The 24,145-nt window shown below is 47.8% G+C and overlaps 1 protein-coding gene across 2 annotated transcripts; it reads left to right on the top strand.

The window, feature by feature from the left end:
* The first annotated feature begins 1,026 nt into the window (after window positions 1-1,026).
* Window positions 1,027-23,921, top strand: FAM83D (family with sequence similarity 83 member D). Of its 2 annotated transcripts, none has more exons than XM_043884469.1 (4): window positions 1,027-1,550; window positions 14,431-14,598; window positions 18,923-19,047; window positions 22,491-23,921. In XM_043884469.1, exons 1-4 carry the CDS (start codon window positions 1,074-1,076, stop codon window positions 23,458-23,460), a joined length of 1,740 nt encoding a protein of 579 aa, XP_043740404.1. In that variant the 5' UTR covers window positions 1,027-1,073; the 3' UTR covers window positions 23,461-23,921. The 2 variants fall into 2 exon arrangements, with proteins under 2 accessions (XP_043740404.1, XP_043740405.1); XM_043884470.1 differs by lacking the exon at window positions 1,027-1,550 and adding an exon at window positions 4,666-5,158.
* The last annotated feature ends 224 nt before the right edge of the window (window positions 23,922-24,145 follow it).

Consider the following 24,145-nt stretch of genomic DNA (forward strand, 5'->3'; position numbering starts at 1 on the left):
ACACAAGGCCCAGTATGTGGGCAGAGATGCAGACAGGGAGGAAGATGTGGCAGGATCATGTGGGACTGTCTTCTCTGACTGCTGCTATTTTCCTCAGTGAAATAGGAGGCAAACTCTTAAGAGTAAGAAAGAGGAAGAGGTAGAAGTAGGAAAACGTAGGCTAGCAGGCAACCTTAAGGGCCCACTTGAGACCATGAATTTCAGGCACAATTGGTAGACAACGTTGTGTTTTCTTTTCTCCAGAATTGTATGTCTGCCCGGGTGCAGGTGGAAAGTAGGTGGAGAGTGGGGTTTAGCCAGGGTTAGGGGTTCGCCAGGCAAAAAACGGTGAGGTGAGAGAAGAGAAAGATAGCTACCCTGAAGGCGCAATCAAACGAGTAGCTATTATGATGGACCAGTATTTTTGAACGAACGAATGAATGATTAAGTGCTGGGGATAAAGGCAACACGGGTGAGCCTCACCCAAACTCTGTGAGCCCTGGGGAGGCGCAGTCAGTGGGTCAGCGTGCCCCAGCAGGCTCCAGCCTCTCCTTTGTGTGCACATTCCTGACTTCCTTGGGCCTTGCAAGGGCCGCGCTGTGGGACGGGCGGCAGAGGGCGCGCGAGGCTGGCGCGGGGGCCGGGCTCTCGGGTTTCAATCCAGACTTTCAGCCTGTCCCACCACCCCGGGTATCACGGCCACTTAGGCCTGGCACCGGCTCTCTTGATGAACTCAGCTCCCCCCAGGGCCAGAGCAGGAACGCTACCTCGGAGTAGGCCCGTAGTAGCCAAGATTTAAATTCCACCCAGCAACTCTGGAGCGAGAACCTGGACTCGGTTGCCGTCTTAAGAAGGCCTGGGAGGGGCGGGGCTTCGGGGGAGAGGCCGGGCCGCGGGGCACCAATAGCAAGTTAGGGGGCGGAGCCGTAGAGGCAAGCACTGCTTCCGGGCGGTGCCGTTAGAAGAAGGCAGCCAATGGGAGAGCCGGGGCGGGGCGGGGCAGCCAATGGCGCGGGCTGGTTAGATTCAAAGATGCTTATAAAGCGTCTCGCACGCCCGTACTGGCCCGAGCCGGGTAGTGTCCGAGCGCCGCCATGGCCTTGAAGTACGATGGCCTGGACGAATTGCCCGCCGCCTGCCTGTCGCCGTGTGGGCCGCCCAACCCGGCCGAACTGTACAGCGAGGAGCGGCGCTTGGCGCTCGAGGAGCTGCTGGCGGGCGGCCCCGACGCCTTCTCGGCGTTCCTGCGACGCGAACGCCTCGGCCGCTTCTTGAACCCAGACGAGGTGCGCGCCATCCTGCGCGCGGCCGAAAGGCCCGGCGAGGAGGGCGCGGCGGCGGGGGCCGAGGACTCTTTCGGCTCGTCGCACGACTGCTCGTCCGGCACCTACTTCCCCGAGCAGTCGGACCTGGAGCCGCCGCTGCTGGAACTCGGCTGGCCCGCCTTCTATCAGGGCGCCTACCGCGGGGCCACGCGCGTCGAGGCGCACTTCCAGCCCCACGGCGCGGGCGCCGGAGGCCCCTATGGCTGCAAGGACGCGCTGCGCCAGCAGCTCCGCTCGGCGCGAGAGGTGAGCGGCCCGGCCCCTCAGGTCTCCTCGGTTCCCGGTCGGACGGGACACCGTCTTCAAAAAGTGGGAAACTGAGGTCAGCTAGGAGCTCTGGCCGGTTGGTCGGTGGGGGGGGGTCCCCAACTCTCCCCACTCTGTGTATCCCCTCGGATCCCCGATCCCCTCCCCGTCCGCTCCTCGTAGCCAGGGAGAGTGGGAGGAGTCTCCATCCCCAAGAAAGCGAATTGTGCTCAAGTTCCAACTCCTAACATTTACATTCCCTGGGAGGGTGACCGGAAATCCTGTCCGTTCCAGCTTTCAGTTAAAAACCACTTGTCAGATTGGCTGTCAGCCGACTTTAGATCCCACTTTTAGGAGCTCCTTAAGCGATGCACGACCTAAGAAGCGCATAACCTCTGGGGAAATTTCTGAAAGATTGTCCCCAGAGACAGCTGCGGGGCGTTTAGTCTATCATTGCTAGTCACCCCCACGTGTCTTGTGGAAAGCAGATGCAAACCAGAGGGGCCAAGAGCCCTGACCCTTTTGCCTTCTGCCGGCTTGGAGGGGAAGTTGCACCTTTAGTGAATGGGTGGGGCAGGGAGTTTGCATTTCCAAAGGCTGGGGGGGAAAATGCAGAAAACCATGCATTAAGTCATCTCTCCATGGTGGGTTTTCGTGCCGTTGTCTGGCTCTTAGTGTGATAAGGTATTGGGGTGCGGTGGGAGATTTTGTCTCCATGCCAGTCTGGATGAGACTGCACCCAGGGTGCTGGGTACAGAGGGATCAGGCAGAAAACATGCGGCACCCAAGGTGGCGGGGGCTGGTAGGGTGTAGCAGACATCTTCCTCCAGAGACTTGATCAACTGCCACCTTGCTTGCTGACTGGCAGTGCCCAGCTTCCTGGCTGTTTGCCTGTGCCAGAGAAAATGCAGGTAAAGTTCCAGGTCATGGTAAGACTTGGTAGGGCTTATAGCTGAGTGTGTCTGACTGTGGTTATGATATCTGTACATCAGGTTGGTTGAAGTAGCCAAGCTGGGGACAAGTCCTGACTTATCAGTGTTCCTGTTGCCCAGTGCCCTTTGCCTGTTGGTGGGGTTGCAGTGGGTAGGGGATCCAGTAGGCTAGTGCCTTGCCTTTGTGGGAAGATGTATGGGTGCCAGCTAGACTGTTATCAGCCCTGTGGTGCATTGAGTATGCTTAGGGTCCTTCTGATGCAACAGACACTTGTGAGTTCAGTGGTAAGATGGAAAGATGGAAAAAGGCACCTTTTTAAAATAGGTGTGCATTCCCAATGATCACCTCTAGGGGGAGAACTTGGGCACTTGGAACTTGGGGAAAGGAATGAATGGGTCTCTATGAGAGAGACCCTAGCCTCTTACTTACATCCTGTTTTCAGTAGTATGGAAGGGGCATTAGAGCTAAGATCAGTCCGTCAACACAGTGCTGGCCTGTGAAGGGGCTCAAGGCTGATCCTCAGACTCCTTTGTCTTGTAGGCATCCTGTAATGCCTTCCTGGTTAGAACCTCCTGCCTTGTTCTCTGCCCTGTATTTCCAAGATTCTGTATTTGGAACCTGGACAGTTTTTAACTGAGAAAGGTGGTACGGTACCTTTAAATCTAGGTGTTTTCAATGTCTCTTCCGTATGCCAGATTGCTTGCTTATTCAATGCCTACTGTATATAGACACTATGCCCCAGGGGCTTGGGCCACAGATGAAGGACAAGACCCTTGCCTGCACTTGAGAGTTGATAGTCGGCTGGTAGGAAGCAGTGAGGAGGTTGCTACAGGCTGAAGAAAGAAAGCTTTAAGAGTGGTGGCGGCCTTGGAGCTGGGTCCAAGTGGAGGAGTGGGACCTTGTGGGAGGAGCTCTTGTCAGAACAGAGCATAGGGACTGTTTCACCATTTCACAGAATGGTGAAAACACCTGACAGTTTTTTTGAGGCAGCCACGTTGCTCACAGCTGGAGCACAGAGTATGTGTAGGTTAATGGTAGGAGAGAAGCCTAAATGGGGAGACTGGGACCAGACTGTTGAGGGCATTGCACACTCCTGGAAGGACCAGTGGGGAGCCTTCGAAGGTTTAAAGGGAGGAGAGGGACATGATCAGATTGGTGTCCCTGTGAATCTGGTGGGAGCCTGCAGGAGGATGGGTTAGAGAGGGGTGAGACTGGTGTCAGATGGTTGTCAGGAGGGGTTGTAGGGATCTATATATGAGAAGAGGGTCTGTGCTAAGGCATTGCTGGGGGTTGGGCAGGGGAAGAGTTTTTGGTAGAACTGATAGGACTTGGTCATTCGATGGACCAGAAGAGTGGTGAGGGAGCGGGGCAGGAGAAGAGGCAAAGCCAAGGAGAAGGTATGGGAAGAGCTGAGATTTTTTTAGCTTGGGTAGGCAGTGATGCTACCAAATTAGAATATGGAGGAGAATGAAGCTGAGGGTAGGGATGGGGAGATGAGTTGGATTTGAGACACCCTAAACTTGAGGTCTCAGAGACCATCTCTTTTGTTTAAAAAAAAAACAAAAAAAACAAAACCAACCCAAACAGAAAAGCACTGCTTTCTCTGCCAGGCACCATTCAAGTAACTCCCAGGTAGGTGTGATTATGATCTGCATTTTGCAGGTGGTGAAATTGAGGCATAGAGAAGTTCCCTTGCCCTGAGGTCATGTAGCCGGGGAATGATGGAGCCAGAACTCAAACCAAGGCGTAGCATCTCTTAAGCACCGTCAGCCACCATGCTCTGCCTTGTGCCATGTAGAGACAAGGAGCCATCACTGTCCCCAGGTGGAGAGATATCTATGGAGGGAACAGGTGTTAGAGAGCTAATCTGGTGGCTGGCCCATTGCTGCTGCTCCAGGTAGAAGTGTGTGTTATGTTCACAGAAGTGGCTGGATCACTCCGACCACATTCTTTCAAGTTCAGGATCTGTGATGGCGAGGGCTGTGACGATGCAAGTCTCAAGCTGTTTCTGGATAAGATGAGAGGCCATTCCGCGTCTGTGTTCAGACAGTGAAAGCACTTGATGGTGTGATTGAGCGCTTTGAGTGGGTCAGTGTCTGTGCTAAGCCCTTCCCCTGGATTCTCTCATTTAACCCTCCTCGCAGCTGTAGGAGGAGACCGTAACTAAGACGAGACCAGGCACAGAGGTGACGTGGCTTGCCCTTTAAGTTTGTGTGCGACAGAGCTGAGTGTGAATCCAAGTCAGACTGGCCGCTGAACCTGGGCTCTCAGCCACTCACCACCGCACAGGGCCCCCCTGCCACGAGGGAGGGTTGGTTCTTTGGTAGCTTTCAGTAGTCTGGGCCTTTTTAAGGGTTTCTCAAGATGTGTACTTTTGATTTCCACATTGCATATCAAAGAAACAGGGAAATGATGACGACAGTACTAGATCTGCCCTTAGCAGGAGAGAGACCGGAGTGGTCAGGGTACGGGCAGGAGAAGCCAGGCTCAGATGGTGAATGGCGGTGTCTGATCCTGGCTTTGCGGCCTCTCTGGATGGTTCTGGAATGGGTTTCATCCTCACCCAGGACTCAAGCTGCAGTTTGAGCTGTTTAGGCTTGCAGGATGTCTGGCACCGAATAGTGCACACCACATATTGTGGAGACTGCTCACCTGCAGCCTTGATCATTCAGCAGGTGAGTCTGCCTGCCTTTCCACTCAGCAAGGACTTGTCCCAGGGTAGCTTGGTCCGAGGCTGTGAGCCTGCCAGTCCTGCTCTTGGGAAAAGTTTCTGTGCACCTTTCAAAGTGTGGGTCTGTTGTGTTGAGTGAGGTCCAGCATCTTAAAAACACAATGATTTATGTACAGCGTGGCTTCTGAGTACAGCTGACCTAGGGCTCAGTTGTAGGAAATACTGTTTTGTACTTTTTTTCTTTTGCTTTGGACTGTTTGAGACCTGAGATGTTTGCTTTTAGGAGAATTTTGAGCTGCACAGAATTTCCCCTGACATACATACTCTAGAATTTATCCCTGTATTACTGTATTTGTTGATGAGTCATTCATTTCTTTGTCTCTGTTACCATGTGAATCAGTGTTGACCTGGGCTCTGGGCCCCACAGATAGGGTGGGAGTGGAGACCTTGCCTGGAGGTGCTGTGTGCCCTTACGTGGCAATGTGCTGTTGCCGTGCTCGTGAAATATTCCTAGTGTCTGGATGGGAGCTCCCAGGCAAAGCTCACCTTTCTAAGTGGTCCTGCATTCCCCAGAGCTATCGTTCTTACCAGCTACCCATTCCCTATTTGCTTTTGTTCCAGAGGGACATTTCTGCTATGACCTCACCCTTGGGCATCCTTTTTATAACCTGAGCATTAGAAGAAGCTGTCATCGTGTTGACACAGAGTCCCGCCTCCTAGGAGGAGTAGCAGCTGAGGAATCTGTCGGAGGCCCCCAGTGTGCACGTGCTTGTATCTAAATTAAGGCCCTCCTGATCTTACACAATCCTCAGAGTTGCAGTAGAACCCGTGCAGTGTAATCAGTTCCTGTGTGGATGCCCGTCTCAACCCAGGGCAGGCTTTCTCAACCTCGCCACTATTGCCGTTTTGGACAGGATAGCTCTTTGTCCCGAAGGATTGTCCTGTGCGTTGTAGGGTGCTGAGTAGCATCCCTGGCCTCTACCCAGTAGATGCCAAAAGCACTGGCCCCCACTGAAAAACAGTCCTCACATTCAGAAATGTTTCCCCCAGGGAGGGGGGTCAGGGGAAGAACGAGTTGCTGCTTTGATGGTTAGTTTCTGTAGGAGGTGAAAAAAATTTTGTAAACAGACAGTGGTGACAATCTGGACATATTGTGAATATGTGAATATGAATATCTCCCATATCATCTGGACAATATTGTGAATGTAATTAAGGCCCCTGAATTATACACTTAGAAATTATTAAGATGGCAAATCTGTATGTTATATATTTTCCTACAGTTAAAAAAATAAATCTCCAGACATTGCCAGACATCTTCTAGGAGGCAAAGTTGTCCCTGGTTGAGAACCACTGGCCTACGAAGTCTCACTGATGTGTCATTTTAAGACCTTCCCCACCAGACTTAAGTGTGGCTGCTTTTTACTCCTTCCTTTTGATTTTATGCTTTAGCCTAAGGATTTCAGAAATCTTTCACCATTTCATCTTTCTTCTTTTTAAATTGTGGTAAAATATATGTAACAAAACTTACCACTTTTCTAAAGTGTACGGATCAGTGGCATTACGTAATTCACCATCACCACTGTAGCCATCACCACCATTCAGGTTCAGAACTTGTTCATCTCTGCAACTGGAACCTCTGCTCCCATTGAACAGTGACTCCCCATTCCCTTCCGCTCCCAGCCCCTGGCCACCACCATGCTGTTTTCTGTCTGCCATTTCATTTCTTTGTTCTTTTTACCTGGCATCTGTCAGCAGTTGAGAGAAGCTGCAGAATTATTCTCTGGTTCCTTTATGCATAAAAAATAAGTTCTGTCAGGAAGAGAAGTAGTAGGTATATTGGCTTTTTAAAAGTCCTAATGCAAATGATAGAACCTCTGGAGGGGAATTTGGCAATATTCAGCAAAATTTCAGTTGTATTGACCTGTGGACCTAGCTATTCCATGTCTTTGTATCTGTCCCAAAGACATATCTGATACTTAAATTGCTAATTTTGTAATAACAGCCCATGAAACTTAGAGAAAACAATGGGCACAAATTCAGGTTTTGCTGTGAACACAACAATCTTTTTTGTCTTTCAAGTTGATATCAAGATTGTTATTTAAAGATACACTGGCGAAAAATATGAATAGGCCTGTGCAGTTAGCTGTTTGTTCCAGCACTGAGTATGACAGCAACAGGCTGGAAGGGCTCAAACATCCTTCAGTGGTGGACTGGTGAGCAAACGAGCCCTTCTGCACAGTGGAGTGCCTGGCAACTGAAAAGGGATGGGGACTAGCTATTTCCTGTGATGAAGTGGCTAGCACTGTCCTGACCAAGGCAGCAGCCTTTGGCCACCTGTGGCTATTTACATTTATGTGACTTAAAAGGAAATACAATAAAAAAAAACTCAGTTCCTCTATTATACTAATCATATTTCAAGTATTTAATTGCTGCCGGTGGCTAGTGGCTACCCTGTTGGACAGAGCAGATACAGAACATCTCCATCATCTCAGAACGTTCTGTTGTACGCACTGGCCTAGAGCAGTGCGCATCATCTGCTGCCTTTTATCTACAGGAGGATAAGAACATATATGTGTACACATATACACACATGTGCATACTTCTTCAGTAACATAAGTGAAGATGTGTACACATATATGCTTATTTATATTTTTTAAAATGGGAGAATAAAGCAAAAACTAGTTGAAGTTATTATGTTAGTGGGAGGGCAGAAAGGAAGGGACAAGAATGGAAGCCAGATGTCTCTGGATGTAGCTTGTTTTGTCTGTTGGACTTGGGAGCCAGGCAGATGTTCTGCATAATTCAAAAATTAACTCACAATGATAAGTCCCTTCTCCCACAGAACACCTCTTGATGCTTTTCCCTCTCTTTGAAAAAGCCCAGGGACTTCCCTGGTGGTCCAGGGGTTAAGACTTTATGCTTCCAATGCAGGGAGCATGTGTTCCATCCCTGGTTGGGGAACTAAGATCCCATATGTTGCACAGTATGGCCAAAAAATTAAAAATAATAGTAAATTTAAAGAGAAAAAAGAAAAAAAGCCAGTCCACCTGTGTATTTTACGCTGGAACAGTGCAGAGGAAATGCCACCATGTGTGCCTGGCCCCTCACTCCCAGGGCCAGTGAAAAACTGGTTCTCTGACCCCAGCCTTCCCAGCGAGGACCCGGGCCGCTCTCTGCAGACAGAGGCTCCACTAGTACCTTAATCTGGTACTTAAATTGCTAATTTTATAATAACAGCCCATGAAACTTAGAGAAAACAACAGGCACAAACAAATTTAAGTTTTGCTGTGGACATCAACATTTTTTTTGGTCTTCAAACTCTAAAGTTGATATCAAGATTGTTCTTTAAAGATTTTAAAAGAAATCTCCAGGAGGTCATTTCTGTTCTATTAAAATATGTATTACTTGGGGAGAAAATATAGGTCTTTCGCTTTTTTTTCTTAAATTTTAGCAAGAAGTTCTCCAGAAGAGACAGGAGCCCTGGGAACTGGAAGGAAGTTGACTTGGGCGTCGTGTGCTCAGTGTGAGGAATTCAGCAGACAGGCTCTTGTTGACCACCAGACAGGCTGGTGCTTCTTTGCACATGCACAGACCTCTGGTAGAATTCCAAGCATCTCCAGCATGTGTCTTTGCTTTATGATCGTGGGTGGGAAGGGAAAGAAACTGAGATGCAGTGAGAAGCGGTGAGTGACCTGGACCTCTTGCTCCAGGCAGAGGAAGAGCTGGAATGAGAACAGGAATGACCCACCCTGCGTGGCCCCATGAAGCTCTCAGAGCCCACCCCGCCCATGGAGGGTGCATGAATCAGACAGCAGAGCTCAGAGGGGCTGTTTGAGGATGCTGAGCTCAGGTAGAATGACTTACCCAGGAACGGTGGCAAAATGAGAACTAAGACTGTGCCAGCTGCCATGTGAAGGCTTTCTGCATACCAGGAGCTGTCAGGTGTTCTCTCTTGACCAAACCCACCATGAACACTACATGTGGGTGGTGTTATTTGCATGTGGTAGAAGCCAACACAGCGGAAGTAACTGGCCAGAAGGTACATGGTGCTTGGAAGTGGAGGAGCCTGCATCTGTGTCCAGGTCTAACCCTGCAGCCTCATCAGATAGCTTCTGTGCTTCCCAAGGTTTCCTGATTTAGTTCATTCAGTGTTAGCAAGCCCGCCCGCAGAAAGAAGTGCCTGCTGCTGTCCTAGGGCATTCCAAGTTCTGTGTCCTTGATGATCATCCCCCCTGGTGGACTCAATCTTTTTTACTTTCTGGAATACTCTACTCAGTCCTTTCAGGATCTATTCCAAGTTCTCAATCATTTGAAGACTGAAATTAGATTTGTTTGGGATAATGTTTAACACTTTTTAATAGGTAGCTCTGGGGGTGCCCCAGTGGGGCTGAAATTCTAGCTCCTGCATTTGACTGTCACCTTGAACAAGTCACAGAACCTCTGCATGCTTTATTTTTCTTTTCAGTAAATTGGAGATAACAATTAATCGGGTTTTCAGATCTCAAGATACTTCTTTAGAGCTTTTGGCAAACAGAAAAGATTCCAGTTGTACGTGGAAAGTAACATAAATGAGGGAATCAATGCAGAATACTCTGGGGACTGCTACCTGTAATCATGTGGATCACCGGGTCCCATGGTATAAATCATCGGGGGATAGTTGGACTGAGTGACTGAAGGAGGTAACTTGAGGTTGTGTCATCTGTGATGATGACATGGACTTGACTCAGGAGTGGCTGCTCTGGATGTGGCTGCAGAAAAGCAGGAACAGCGTGAGGACCAGGCAGCAGACCAGCCATCCAGGCTCCGACAGCTGAGTGTTTCCTCCTTAGGTGTCATTTTAGGACCGACATGCTCAGATGGGCTTTGACCCTGAAAGACTTTCACGAACCACTACTTGCAGAGCTTTCCAGCCCTAAGAGAACAGACAGAATCTTTGCAGCACGAGCTGTTACAGGGCAATGCCCACCTGCCCATGGGTCTCTCCTTGTCCATCCTGTGGTATGACGCAGGAAGTGGGAGTGATGACCACTTTCAAGTCCAAGTGTATCTTCTAGGGCATGAACACCGAAACCTCTGAGATGTGGCCAGCCCTGGAGAGCAGGTACTCAGCTGGCTAGTGAATGAGCCCAGGTCATAGCTCAGTTCAGTGAAGAGGCTGTCCTTTTAGAGACTTGAGAAGCCCCAGGTCTAGTTCAACTACGCAGGGCTTGGTTGCATGGGGGTGGGGTGGGGTTAAGGGGAGAGATTGGGGGGAGGTAGGGTGGGGGTCTGTCTTGAAGGAAGACAGGCCTTACTGCGACTGCTTCCAGAAGTCTTTTAAGGGCCCTGCTCTAGAAAGAGGAGGGGATGTTGGGTACAGGGGGAATCAGGAGAAACACCTCTATCCACCCTCTAACTACTCCGTGGGTGTGAGAGGCCAGTTCAAATCCAATTATTTTCAACACACAGGAAAGGTTGAGGCCTCAAAACCAAACAATGAAACTAATAGCAAATTAGATCCTTACTCACTATGTAACAATGGTGGTGTTTGTACAGTTGTTTTGTTAGGGTGATGAATCAAAATTCAGTTTGGCAGGCGCCTTATACTATGGGCCCCACTTCTGGGGCCCTGCCCAGCAACCCTCCAACCCTCTCTAGCCTGGCCAGCTGGGCTGGCCTCCTTGGCTCTGTCCCAGTGATGCCAGGGTGTACACCCAGTGGCTCCATCGTGCTGGGATACCCCACCTCATCTCCTGTCTCTCTTGAGGATGGGGACTGACTCTGGATTTGTTTTTCTCTCACTTTTTATGAGCTCGACTCTCTTCTCACATGTGTTCATTTAGAACCCCTTTATGAGATTTTATGCCACCTCACAATTAATTTTGAAACTTCCCTCTCGGGATTGTTTCTTTTTCTGTTTTCTGTTGTGTGGACCTGAGTTCACATCTGACTCCTCTGTGACCCTCATGGTTTCCCACCTGGCCCCCCATTGAAACCTCTGTTGCTGACTTTTGTTCTTTTAGTCTTTTCTTTTTTTTTTTTTTTTAAGGCTGTGCTATGCTACCCACTCCAGTATTCTGGCCTGGAGAAGTCCATGGTCTGCATAGTCCATGGGGTTGCAAAGAGCTGGATACGACTGAGTGACTTTCACATGCGGCATGCAGGATCTTAGTTCCCCAACCAGGGATCGAACTCCATGGAACATGGAGTCTTAACCACTGGACCGCCAGGGAAGTCCCTCTCTCAGTCACTGTGTGCTGTGCGCTGAGTCTCTCAGTCATGTCTCTTTGTGACCCCATGGACTGTAGCCTGCCAGGCTCCTCTGTCCCTGGAATTTCCCAGGCAAGAATACTGGAGTGAGCTGCCATTTCATTCTCTAGGGGATCTTCCTGACCCAGGGATTGAACCCATGTCTCCTGCAATAGGAGGTGGATTCTTTACTACTGAACCATCTGGGAAGCCCATTTCGGTCTTTAGTCCTCCTAAACATCTGTTGAACCTAAAAAGCAATACAGTAGGCACTTAGGTACGTGGCCTTGGGTTGGAGGAGGGGGCCACATCTTCAACCTACACCGCCATCAGTATCTTCTGTCCTGTTGGCTCCATCACTGCCCTCGTCACTCTTTAAACCTCCTCCTCTCCGTGACCTGTATGATCCTGATGCCTTGCTTGGTGACCAAGACCTTCCATGCTCCTGCACACTCCCCTGTCTCTCAGTCACGTGCTGTTGCTCCCTCGGTGCATCCTCTGCATTCCAGCCAGACGGGGACATACCCCGTCATTTCCGGCCTCTTCCTGTGTTATTACGTGGCTTCCTGCTGGATGTCCCCCCACCCTCCACCCCTTCACTTCTCCCCTGGCTAAATTGTCCTTATTTGTGGTTCGGCTCAAATGCCGTCTTTCCCAGGAATCCTTCTCAGCTCTCCTCTGGGGGCCTGTGTTGGGTCTGCTCCTGCAAGGGAGATGCTTTACTGTCTCCCTGTCCCCGCGAAGTGTTCCCCTGTTTCATTGCCTCTTACCATGTGTGTACCACTTTCCTTGCCTGCATCCCAGGTCCTCGCTTTGTGGGCAAGTCAGGTGTATGTCGAATTCTTTATCACCATTTTCCTACCTAGCACAGGCTTCAGCTCACAGTAGACCCTGAAAGAAGTGCTGGCTGCATTCTTTCTTGATTTCATGCTGATTTCATGCTTGAGCTAAGCCCTTCCCAGGCTCTGTCTCCTTTAATCCTCGCAGCAGCCCTTTGACGCAGATGCCAGATGCTGTTCTCCATATCTACTGGAGGAGGAGACTGAGGCTCAGAGAGATTAAGCAACTTGCCCTGGGTCACAGAGCTGGGGTCTGCTCGTAGGCCTCTCTGCCTTTCAATTGCTGAATTACATGGGATAGATACATCTCCAAATAGGATGTATAAAAACGCATTCGAGAATATAAACTTCTGGAGATGCCACCAATTTAGAAAGAATGCTTGTTTTCTAAGTCACTGTCTCCAGCGGGTTTTAGCTGTACCCTTTGTCAAGAATAGCTCACAGCTGGGATTTTGGCAAAATTGGAGAAAGGGAGCCAGGGAGAGAAATACTCCTTCCCAAATTCCCTCACAGCAGTGACTTCCCGGGAGCTGGCATTTCAAGGTCCCTCCTCCTGGTAGACAAGACTGTGCAGTGTTAGAGAAGGACAGTGAAATTGCCCCTTTGTCTCCGCATTTCTTTGACACTCAAATATTGAGTTGGCCAAAAGGTTCGTTCGAGCTCCCTGTAAGGCGTTATTGGATAATGACCCTTGAGTATTGTCCTGAGCTCTCTGGGACCAGAGGGATGAATCAGTCCTGTTCAAGGGCCTCTACCCCCACAGAAGAGGTGAGACCTGTAAATAAATAAGGAGTTAATGTGATGGGAAGAGTCTCGTGTTTTTACTGGTGAGGTTTTCCAGCCCGCAAAAGAGCTCCGAACCTTGGGCTTTGGGAGTGGTTTCTTAAGCTGACACCCCCTCCCCTCCCTGGCCCCCAACCCTGGCTCTGATCCAATGCAGGGGCTTGTACAAGACCTGCATGTTTTGATGTCCCCACAGCCCTGCCAGCAGTTAGCTGACAACCATGCTTTGAACCTGCAGAGGATGTGATGAGAGGATTTGCCACTGGAGTGGCCTCTCTTGAGCAAGAAAGCTGGGAGCCAGTAGACATTTCTCTGCCCTGAACTGTCTGGATGGCTCAGACTCAGAACTGGTCACGTAAATCAGCGAGCAGATACCAGAGGGATCTCTTGTACAGAGCACTCCATGTATCGTAGTTATTTAATGCTCACTAGGAACCGATTTCTGTAGCTAAGGAGTAAGGCTTTCCAAGCAGCTATAATCTGCCCGAGGCCAGAAGGCAGCGCCTAACTAGTCTGTGCTGGGTGACATTGATCAGCACAAAGGGAAATTGATCAGGAGACAAAATGGAGCCTCGTCCTTGGAAAGAGGGAAAGGAAAGGACTGGTCCAAGCTCCAGGGCAGCATCTTTAGGACATATTTCTGTGTTCTGGTTGCGGGCTTGCATTGTGGATAGATACAAGAGAACTGCAGAGACCACCTTTTACAAAGGAGAGGCTGGTGCTCCGGAAGCCATTTGGTTAGATCCCGACTGGTGGAGGGAGTAGGCATCATGAAGATGTGCTGTGATATGCTGAGGCAGAAGCTGGGAGGATCAGCCTGCCTGGTTTGATCAGTTTCAAGCCTTGAGTCAGTGGTAGATGGGGTGGTCCTTTCTAGATTATAATAGAAAATCATATTATGATCCAAAATCAGACAATAAAGTCAGGCTTGGAGACTGGTACACCAAGAAGGGGCCTCCGAGAGACTCTTAAGGTTTTACATGCATGTGTTACAGATATAGACAAAAAGCCACATGTCTAAGAGAACAGTGTGTTAGCTGCAGAACCTGGATAGCTTGCTGGTCTGAGCTGTAAGACGAGGGTTTTAGTAAATGAAGAGAATTGAATGGAACAGGTTCATAGGAGGTCAAGGTAGTGGTTGAATTTATAGTTTTGAGAAATTTGCAGTGTGGAGGAAAGGGGCTGGGAGGCAGTTGGGAGGGTTAGCTGGGTCAGTTCCAGATTTGTAGGGTACAGTGGCCTGAGCATCTTTGGAAATGGATAAGAGTCCATGGTGAGGGGAAAGCTGATACTGCATAAGGAGAAGGAAGGAGGGACAGGGTAGGGTGGGATCCTTTGGCAGCTCCGAGAGTGGGTCCAGGGTCCTGTTGTAAGGTGCTGTTCTTGTGGGTTGACCGCTGACTCTTCTCCCTGCCCCACACCCTAGGTGATTGCAGTGGTGATGGATGTTTTCACGGACATTGACATCTTCCGAGACCTGCAGGAAATCTCTCGGAAACAGGGGGTTGCTGTCTACATCCTACTGGACCAGGCTCTGCTCTCTCAGTTTTTGGATATGTGCATGGATCTGAAAGTTCATCCTGAAGAAGAAAAGGTTTGTGTTACAAAGTCTCTAGTTTCACCACAATCAGCAAGTAATGACTGTCAGTGAGCTACAGGGCAGTTGGTAGTGGTCTCCCCAGTGGAAGCGGGGAGGGACTGGAAGCCGTGAGCAAAGTCTTCTGCCTGAAGTCTCACTGGAAGGAATGGACAGAGTCAGGTTCAGACCTTGGCCTCTCCTGGCAAGAGGCTGCCTTGGAAGCTGCTGCCTTTTTTTTTTTTTTTTTAGTGTAAAAATGTATTATACAGTGATCAGGGAGAATGTTTTTTAATCTATAAAGAAAAATGGCCAGTATTTTCAAAGGAAAACTCCAAAAGTAATATCCTTATTTTCCAAAATAAGGAAGTTCTCAGAAACATAAAATGAGATGGAAATTCTGGAAAGAACTAGAATGGTTTCTTACACACAAAGCGCTGTTCTGTCCATCAGATTAAGTAGCATTTCTCTAATGGGGAGGAGAAGCTGCTGTTTTTGACCGCAGCACTGGTAGGCTCCAATTTTAATCGTGACGATCACCGTTTGTGGAGTCCTGGTCTGTCCTTGGCGCTGTTCGAGGCTGTTGACAGTGTTATGCCACTTGCTACTCACAGCAGCCCCATCAGGTGAGTGGTGTTATACCTATTTTCAGATTGGGAAGTGGTGACACCAAGAGCCCAGGGTCTGCAGCTAAAAAGTAGTGGGATGGAGTTTCTCCATCTGTCTGCTTGCCTCCAGCCCTGGTGTTCTTTTTTTTTTTTTTCTGAGTTTTGACAGCAGTGGGTCTTTGTTTTTGCGTGTGGGCTTTCTCTAGTTGCCCTTGCACAGTCTCAGTCGTTCTGTCATGCAGGCTTAGCTGCCCTGCGGCATGTGGGATCTTCTTGGACCAAGGATCGAACTTGTGTCCCCTGGATTGGCAGGCAGATACCTAACCACTGGACCACCAAGGAAGTCTCAGCCCCAGGGTTCTTAATCCCTGTCACATGCTGCCTCTCATTTCTTGTTATTTTGAAAGTAGACTTTTTATATCCTTTGCCCTGAGCATGAAAGAATTTGAGCCAAGTATTTAAGTGTAAGATTATATGACTTCACTAGCTTGTTTTCAGCGGTTTAAAAATGCGTCAGGTGAACCCAAGGGAAATGCAAGTCAGGCCTGGAAAGCACATCGTGATCTAACCAGACGTTCAGTCTGCTCTGCCGTAGAGCCCAGCGAAGAAATTGAAGGTGTCGATGTTTAATTTCAAAGTGCTGTTGCTGTAATTGAGGCTGTGTGTGAGCAGCAGGCAGATCACAGAATAGCCTGGCCATGACGTTGATTGAGTGATTGGCTCTGATTCATCCACTCAGCAAAAATCTAGGTGTATTTGCCAATTCAGTTCCCTGCTATTGGTTGCTGCCTTTGGGAGGGTCTGCATCCTCAGGAAGGGTCACAAGGAGGCCTGTCCCTTTGGCCTCACCAGTGTTCATGTTCATGTCCTAACTTATTCCTTGGGAAGCACCACCTTCCCCGGGTGCCTTCACTCGCCAGGGCCTGCCTGTGCTGGTGAGTCTGTCCCTCACCTCTTGGGGGCGACTTCTTCTGCCCAGTCTGCAGGAACTTGGTCTCACCTTAGTGTGCAGGCACTCAAGAGTGCTTTGATTGTAAAGCAACTATACTCCAGTATAAAATAAAAAGTTTTAAAAAATAAAAAATAAATAAAAAGTGCTTTGGGCTTCCCTGGTGGTCCAGTGGTTAAGAATCTGCCTGCCAATTCAGGGGACACAGGTTTGATCCCTGGTCCGGGAAAATTCCATATGCCTTGGGGCAGCTAAGCCTGTGCACCACAACTACTGATTCTGACTCTCAAGCCCACGCTCTGCAATGAGAAGCCACTGCAATGAAAAGCCCACACACCGCAAGTAAAGAGTAACCTCCACTCACTGCAACCAGAGAAAGCCTTTGCAGCAATGAAGACCCAACACAACCATAAGTAAATAATTTTTTTTAAAGTGCTTTGAACACAATCACAGAGGCCTATGTAATATTCAGATAAATGCCAAAGGGAAAGATGCACGAAATCACACTGAAATCTGCCCACAGTGATGTTCTTCATGCTTGTATTACATGCAGATCCTTTGAAGCTCTGCTCAGGAATTATCCAGAAATCCCTCCCCTGCCAGCTCCATGTGCACCTCTATGGAAGGTTCTAGTTTTTTTTTCTTTTTTTTAATTTTTATTTTGAAATAAGGTGTTAGAGAAATAGTATAAGGCATCCCTGAATACTCCGTGCCCAGATTCTCTAAATGTTAACATCTTGACAAACCTCAGAACAAATTTCAAAATCATGAAATAAACTTGATATAGTCCTATTACCTATTTTATAGACATTGTGAGTTTCATGAATCATTCCATGAATGCCTGTTTTCTTACCTAGAAAGCAATCTGGGACCATATCTGGCATTTAGTTGCCATTTCTCCTAGCTTCCTCTCATCTGGAAATGTTTGTGTTAGAGTCTGAATGCTTTTGAAGAATATTAGCCAGTTTTCTATGGAATTTGTCTGATGTTTCCTCATGGTTAAATTCGTATTTCGCATTTTGGTAAGAATAGCGCAGAAACAATGTTGTGTTATGCCATAGTTTGCTTTGTCTTTCGTCTTCATTATGAAATAATGATAGAAGTTGTGAAGATAGGAAGATAGTATTAGTACATACAGGTTTCCATGTATCCTTCACCCCCCAAGTTATACCTTATATAACTTACATCATCAGAACCTGGAAATTGACATGGGTACCATGTGGGTCTATTGTTCTGTGCCATTTTATCACATGTGTACATGTGTGTAACCACCGCTATCAGAATACAGAGCTATTCAATCACCACAAAGATCTCCCTCATGCTGCATCTTTATGGTCACATACACTCCCCTCCAGTTCCCTTCCCAGCGTCTTTCATCCCTGGCAACCACTAATTTGTCCCCCATCTCTGTCATTTTGTCATTTAGAGAATATTTAGAGAATGTTATGTAGATGAATTCCACAGTATGTGACCCTTATAAAAAATATTTATTTTTAATTCGAGGGTAGTTGCTTTCCAGTGTTGTGCTGGTTTCTGCCATACATTGACATGAATCAGCCTTCGGCATACGTGTGTCCCCTCCTTCTTGTGTGTGACCTTTTGAGATTGGCTTTTTTCATGCCCTTGAGACATGTCCAAATTGTGTGTATCAACCGTTTGTTCCTTTTATTGCTGAACAGTTTCATATAGTGTGGTTAAACCACAGTTTGTTTAACTATTCACTCATTGATGGATATTAGGGTAGTTTCCAGTTTTTTTACAATTATGAATAAAGTTGCTATGAATATTTGTGTACAGGTTTTTGTGGAGATGTAGGTTTTCACTTCTTTGGATGGTGTCATGTCTTGCTATAGTAATTTAATCATTAATTTTAAATCATTTAATTTAATCATTAATTTTCTGTCTCCTGGTCCTTGAAGGTAAGGAGCATGCCTTATATTTATTGTTGCAAGACTTGGTACATAGTAGGGGCTTTCTGTTGTTTGTGGAGTGAATGAGAGAATCAAACAAAAATCTTAGACATTTACTTTTAGTGTGTGAGATTTCTAAAGATACAGAGCTACTGCTCTGCTCCAAAGAATGCAGATTGGCTTAGTATTTTGCATACCATTGTATATACATTTATGTGTGTCATTCTGCAAGGATAATTATACAACATATGGCCCCAGTGCATCACCAGAGTACCTTTTTGGTAAATGCCGACTTGTGGGAGAAGTAACATTGCTGATTAAGCCACATAATATGATGTTTCCACCTCAGAAACCCTGTATTTAGAGAAGGCTTGTCCTCTCTTCCTGTTCTCCATACCCATTATGGTGTAGGGATAAGTGTGGATGGGCTGTTATTTATTAGCAGCGCTATTATACAAGAGGAGAATTGTCACCTTAGCTTCTTTAAGTCTTTGTTAAAATGTTATTTATTACTATTATCATGTTTTCTTTGATGATTTTATCCCCCACATTTTGTTTCAAAGTCATTGTTTGAATTCTGTTGTTCAGTGTCTCCCAAAAGTGAATCTTCTTTTAGAGCACATGTCCACATGAACTGAAGGTCTCAGAAATAAATATGCATGCATAAAAAAGCATGTAAGAAGAGGAACTTATGTGAATAGCATTACTTAAGTCCTGAGACTCACCTGGCTCCCGTACTGTGGGCGTTGTTACCCAGGAGTGTAACCTGTCATCTGCCCATACGTTTATCTGTTCAGAAATCGTAAACTAAGGCTTCTTCTATCATGTGCTCACTGGATCATTCATTTCTTTTTCTCCCACTCTCCTACCAACAGCTGATGACTGTCCGGACGATTACAGGAAATATTTACTACGCCAGGTCAGGAACTAAAATTGTTGGGAAGGTTCATGAAAAGTTCACACTGATTGATGGCATTCGTGTGGCTACAGGCTCCTACAGGTGAGTTTCTGACCCATCCATGGTTATTAATCTAAACTTTTAAGAGGAAGTGTGCTCTATGAAGGTGAAAGCTGCTTTTCCCTCTCAATGTGAGCCTATATGGGCAAGCATACCTCTGTGTGTGCATCTGTGGGTGTGAATAGGTGTGAATAGGTTAATCAAAGCCTCCTCTTCTTGGAGTGGGTTGGGCCAGGGTCCCCTCCACTGCCTTTGTGGTTCACAAACCTAAAGTGCAGAAGTTGAAACTTCTCTGGAGACCTGACCGTGAGGGAGTCCTCGATTCAAGGCTCAGCAAGGCTTGCAGTGGACGAATTTGGGATTAACAGTGACTGGAACAGGGGGGCTTCGCTGGTGGTTCAGCATAAAGAATCCGCCTGCAGTACAGGAGTCTTGGGTTCCATCCCTGGGTCAGGAAGTTCTCCTGAGAAGGAAATGGCAACCCACTCCAGTATTCTTGCCTGGGAAATCCCACGGAGAGAGGAGCTGGTGGGCTACAGTCTAAGGAGTCGCAGAGTCAGACACGACTGAGTGACTAAACAGCAGCAGCAGCAACGACAGTGACTGCATCAGTCTCAAATCCTGGCTCTCCAGGCCTTCCACCCACCTCGTCCCTGCCCACTTGAATTAAGGGCAGTTGTAGGCTTTGGGCTCAGGACGGAGGGCACAGCCGAAGCTGCCTACTTTAATCTTTCACCTTGATTCAAGCCTTATGATTTGGTGCTTTAGTCTAGAAAGTAGATCCAAGCTTTTGACTCCACCTTTGAAGTCTCCTGTTGGCGTGGCATCTTAGGGTAGAGAGCAGGGAATGTGAATGGAGAGTATAGATAAGAAGTGCTAAATGATAATCTCCAGAGGTTAAGATATACCATTTTTATGGACGTGGCTCTGATGGTGGTGTGTTTTGCCATCTCTGTGTTTGACTGTCTGATGGTATATGTGAGCTGAGGTGTGTCTCTACAGTTTAAAGAAGAAAAACTATATTTGAAGAAGCAGGCAGCTCTGAATGTTAATGGGTGTCAGCCCTGGGTAAAGGTGGGTGTGCAGAGGCTTGTGTGAGAGGAGTCAGGCAGATGAAGAAACTCTTGGGGTCTTTCTTTTCAAACAGTACCATCATTGCTCAGAACAATTTGAACTCCTCCTTAAGACTTCCTTTCATAAGAAGTTTGGCAATAATTGGAGGAAACTAAGATTTTTACCCACAGTAGGATTTATCTATATTAACCAAACTTCCAAATGATTTTTGACTATTCTGAATCTGAAATACAAAAATTGTTGCTGAAACTCGGCCTCTGTTCACCAGTTCCAAATAGAAACACAGAGTTTTAGGTGAAGTAGAAAAGAGTAGCTTTCATTGCTTTGCCGGGCAGAGAGCAGCGGGCTCTTGATCTCAAGACTCTGTGACCCACCCTGGAGGGGCTGGTGAGGAATTGTATTGTGTTCAAGGAGCAGGGTGTAATCATCTTGTGGACAGTTTTCTGATTGGTTGGCATCAAGGTGAAGTTTCAAGCTTCATCAGCCTTCTGGTTTCAACCAGTCTGGGATCTATGTTCTTGTAGTCAGCAGTTTTCACATGGACGGCTTCTGCTTCCTGTAGAAACAATTTGGGATGTGCCCTTATCTCTATCTTTCAGGGAACTAGGAGTTCGGTGATTCTGCTGTGTGGCAGATTTATAGTGTAAATTGTTACCAGCTCCCCAGCCCAACAGCTCTTTGCTTCTACATCTTTATGTTTCCCAATCATTAACTCTTGAGCTGGCATCTTACTTCAAAAGACAAGGACACAGTGGCTCCTACAGCTGCCTCCTAAAAATGAAGTATGCTACCATTGAGGATGAGAATAAGGATAGTTTTCATTTGCTGAGGACATTTTTTTAATCCTTGTGTTGGATAAGGGTCTTGTTTACATGATCTTACTGATGGTTTTCAAAAGGATCTTTCTTCTCCAGCTCTGAAGGCAGTTGTCGCACGGTGAATTTGTTTTAGCCTGGGTTCTTGGTTGCAAGAGACAGAGTTGCTACTACGTTTTATGATTTTTTTTATGTAAACACTCTACTCCTGATACAAATTTTTCTGAGTCAGTGGGGTGATTGCCGGTGGTGCAGAAAGCTGGCTCAAACTACTTTATGCAAAATGGAATTTACTGTCTCACCTAACTTGAAAGTATAGAACGGTACCATTGGTTTTCAGCTCATCTTGACCTAGGGGCCATGTATTTATCAGAGCACTGTCTCCTATGTCTGCTTTTCTCTAGTTGATTTTTTTTCCCCCCGGCTGCACTGGGACTTCGTTGCTACGCATGGGTTTTCCCTAGTTGTGGTGAGTGGGGGCAACTCTTCATTGCAGTGTGTGGGCTTCTCATTGCGGTGGCTTCTCCTATTGGGGAGAACAGATTGACCTGCCCCATGGCACATGGGATCTTCCCGGACCAGGGGTTGAACCCATGTCCCCTGCATTGGCAGGCAGATTCTTAATCACTGGACCATCAGGGAAGTCCTCTCATGGATCTTTATTCTCAGTCAGGCTCTCTATTTGCAGACAGAGGTCCAGGCTCCCTCATGTGAACTTCAGTAGCTATTTATCAAAGTGAGAGACTTCCTCTCGCTCTCTGATGGTATCAGGCCTTGCAAAATTCCTTGGCTGTCACTGGCTTACCACCCACCCTGCGCAGATCCCCTCATCTAAGGGGTAGGATACTCTGGCCAGCCTGGGTCACCTGCCCAGCCCTGCTGTACCTGGAGAGGGTGCCTCCATGCGGGCTGGCTGGGCTGGGGTGGGCGGGTTCCTGTCACCATAGGAAGGAGGCGGCACACTGGACCAGGGGCGCGCGGCCACTAATCAGCTCTACACGTGTGTTGAGCAACAGTGTCATCATGAGAATGACAGGCCTGTCTCCCTCTGTGGAAACAGCAGTGTGGGGAGGCAGTGAGGAGCACTGCCCCTGTGGTTCTGAAGTTCTGGGGCCCAGTCTAGGCTCCACCACGAGCTTCCCCCGGGACATCGCAAGGCACGTTCTTCACTCCTCAAAGGAGGGCGCTGCCCTCAGCACCTTAGGAGCCCTTTCTAGTTTTTAGCAACTCTGAGGCCAAGGATTATATGTTTTAGCCTGTTGATTGAATTACTGGTCTTTTTATTTTTTAACCTTTTGGCTGAGCCCTCTAGTACGTGGGATCTCAGTTCCCTGTCCAAGAATCCAACCCATGCCCCCTGTGGTGGGAGTCTGAGTCTCAACCGCTGGACTGCCAGGTCCATTTGATTTCAATGTTAACATATTCCTAGGTTATATCCTGTGTTAAGGCGAGTTGGAACTCACACTGCATGGTAGGTGTGCTATCACCTGAATTGTGACTCTTGTCACAGGATGTCTGGGCTTTATAATCAGGTTGACAGTAAGTAAATGAAGATCAGTCACCCTTATCAGCTTCTGTTTGTTTTTAATCCTGCAGTTTTACATGGACAGATGGCAAACTAAACAGCAGCAACTTGGTGATTCTGTCCGGCCAAGTGGTTGAACACTTTGACCTGGAGTTCCGAATCCTCTACGCACAGTCAAAGCCCATCAGCTCCAAGCTCCTGTCCAGCTTCCGGATCAGCGGCAGGTTTGACCATCTTGTCGACCAGAAACCGCTGTCTAAGGAGCTCACGCTGGGCAACCTGCTGCGGCTGCGGCTGGCCAGGCTCTCGAGCACTCCCCGGAAGGCCGAGCTGGGTGGCGAGGAGGGCCGGGCAGAGGCTGGGTGCGGGGCCTCCACCATCAGCGAGGAGGACTACTTCAGCAGCCGCAGGGACAGGCTGGAGGGCAGGAGGGCGACTGATGCCGCCACTCAGACAGAGCCAGGAGAGGAGACGCCCGCTGTGAGCACGAGTGACGTGGGGACACAAGCCAGCGCGGCCATGGCATGCGCCGGCACCCAGACCGCAGTGGCCACCAGAGTGGTGAGCTCCCAAACCGAGGTCCCGACCACGTCGGCCACTACCCAGACTGACGTGGACGAGGGTGTTCTCGCCTCTCCGGGAAGCCAGTCTAAGGAAGGGTCACCAGTATCAAAGATGTCTGTGTCGCGCTCCTCCAGTTTGAGGTCCTCCTCCTCTCTGTCCTCCCAAGGCTCCGTGGCCAGCTCCATCGGCTCCCAGACTTCCTTCAGATCCACTGACTTTGCCACGCCTGGACACCCTAAGTACTGGAGCACCCCCCACTTCGATCTGTGCTTCAGAGACTCATTCAGAAACTTGAATAAAGAGAGACAGTTTCACTTTGCTGGGATCAGGTCCCGGCTCAACCACATGCTGGCCATGCTTTCAAGAAAAACATTCCTTACCGAAAACTACCTTGGTTTTAATTCCGGAAGTTTTGCCAGATCATCCGCTAACTTGCTGGCAGTTCGAGAAATCACGCTTTATCCATCTTATCAGTGACAGCTCCACACCTTCAGCGCTCCTGGCCTCAAACAGGCTTGCAGTAGATGTCATTGGAGCACCCCACTTTCCAGAATGTCTCCTTTCCAGAATTGCCTTTCCTTCACTCTGATTTTCTTTGAACTCTATGAGCTGCATGGTATTTTATGTGCTTTATGTTTATTTTATCATGTATAAACCCTGTCTTGGTTTTATGGTTTAAACACTATGGGTACAGTTTCTTTGCACAATTTTAATATGGATAGCTCTTCAAGAGAATGTTTCAGGGTTCTCAGGTAATTCAGGTAAAAGATAAAATATGTATTGCATTTTTAGATTTATGTGCTCTATTGTTTTAGAGGTTTGAATTACTAGTTTTCATGATCAAAATCCTATTCAGGAAAAAAACTCAAAACTCTGTTTCTTAGGTGTGTCCCTTCTTGAGGATATCTGTGTTCTTAGCATTAAATAGATGTAAACAACTCTTGTTTGGTGGTTGCTCGTGTCTTTTTTTTTTTTCTTCTCTGGCACTTTTCTGTTTAACTCTAGGAATGCGTTACAAGTAAACACACCTCATAGCTATTTATGCATTTGTTTTCTTTTTTATAGTCTTGGGTGGAAGAGTAGATGACCCAAATTATAAAAGAGAAAATATTTAAGTTAGATGACATAAAGTGTCAGGGTCACACCTTCCCTAGCGATATGA

The sequence above is a fragment of the Cervus elaphus genome, chromosome 23, assembly GCF_910594005.1.
Source record: "Cervus elaphus chromosome 23, mCerEla1.1, whole genome shotgun sequence".
In the NCBI taxonomy this organism is placed as follows: domain Eukaryota; kingdom Metazoa; phylum Chordata; class Mammalia; order Artiodactyla; family Cervidae; genus Cervus; species Cervus elaphus.

What these genes read in the sequence shown, in the direction of transcription:
- FAM83D (XM_043884469.1), top strand. Translation starts at nt 1,074, where the DNA reads ATGGCCTTGAAGTACGATGGCCTGGACGAATTGCCCGCCGCCTGCCTG. An exon ending in TTCATCCTGAAGAAGAAAAG is followed by an intron (nt 14,599 to 18,922) that starts GTTTGTGTTACA and finishes TCCTACCAACAG; the next exon opens with CTGATGACTGTCCGGACGAT. An exon ending in GTGGCTACAGGCTCCTACAG is followed by an intron (nt 19,048 to 22,490) that starts GTGAGTTTCTGA and finishes TTAATCCTGCAG; the next exon opens with TTTTACATGGACAGATGGCA.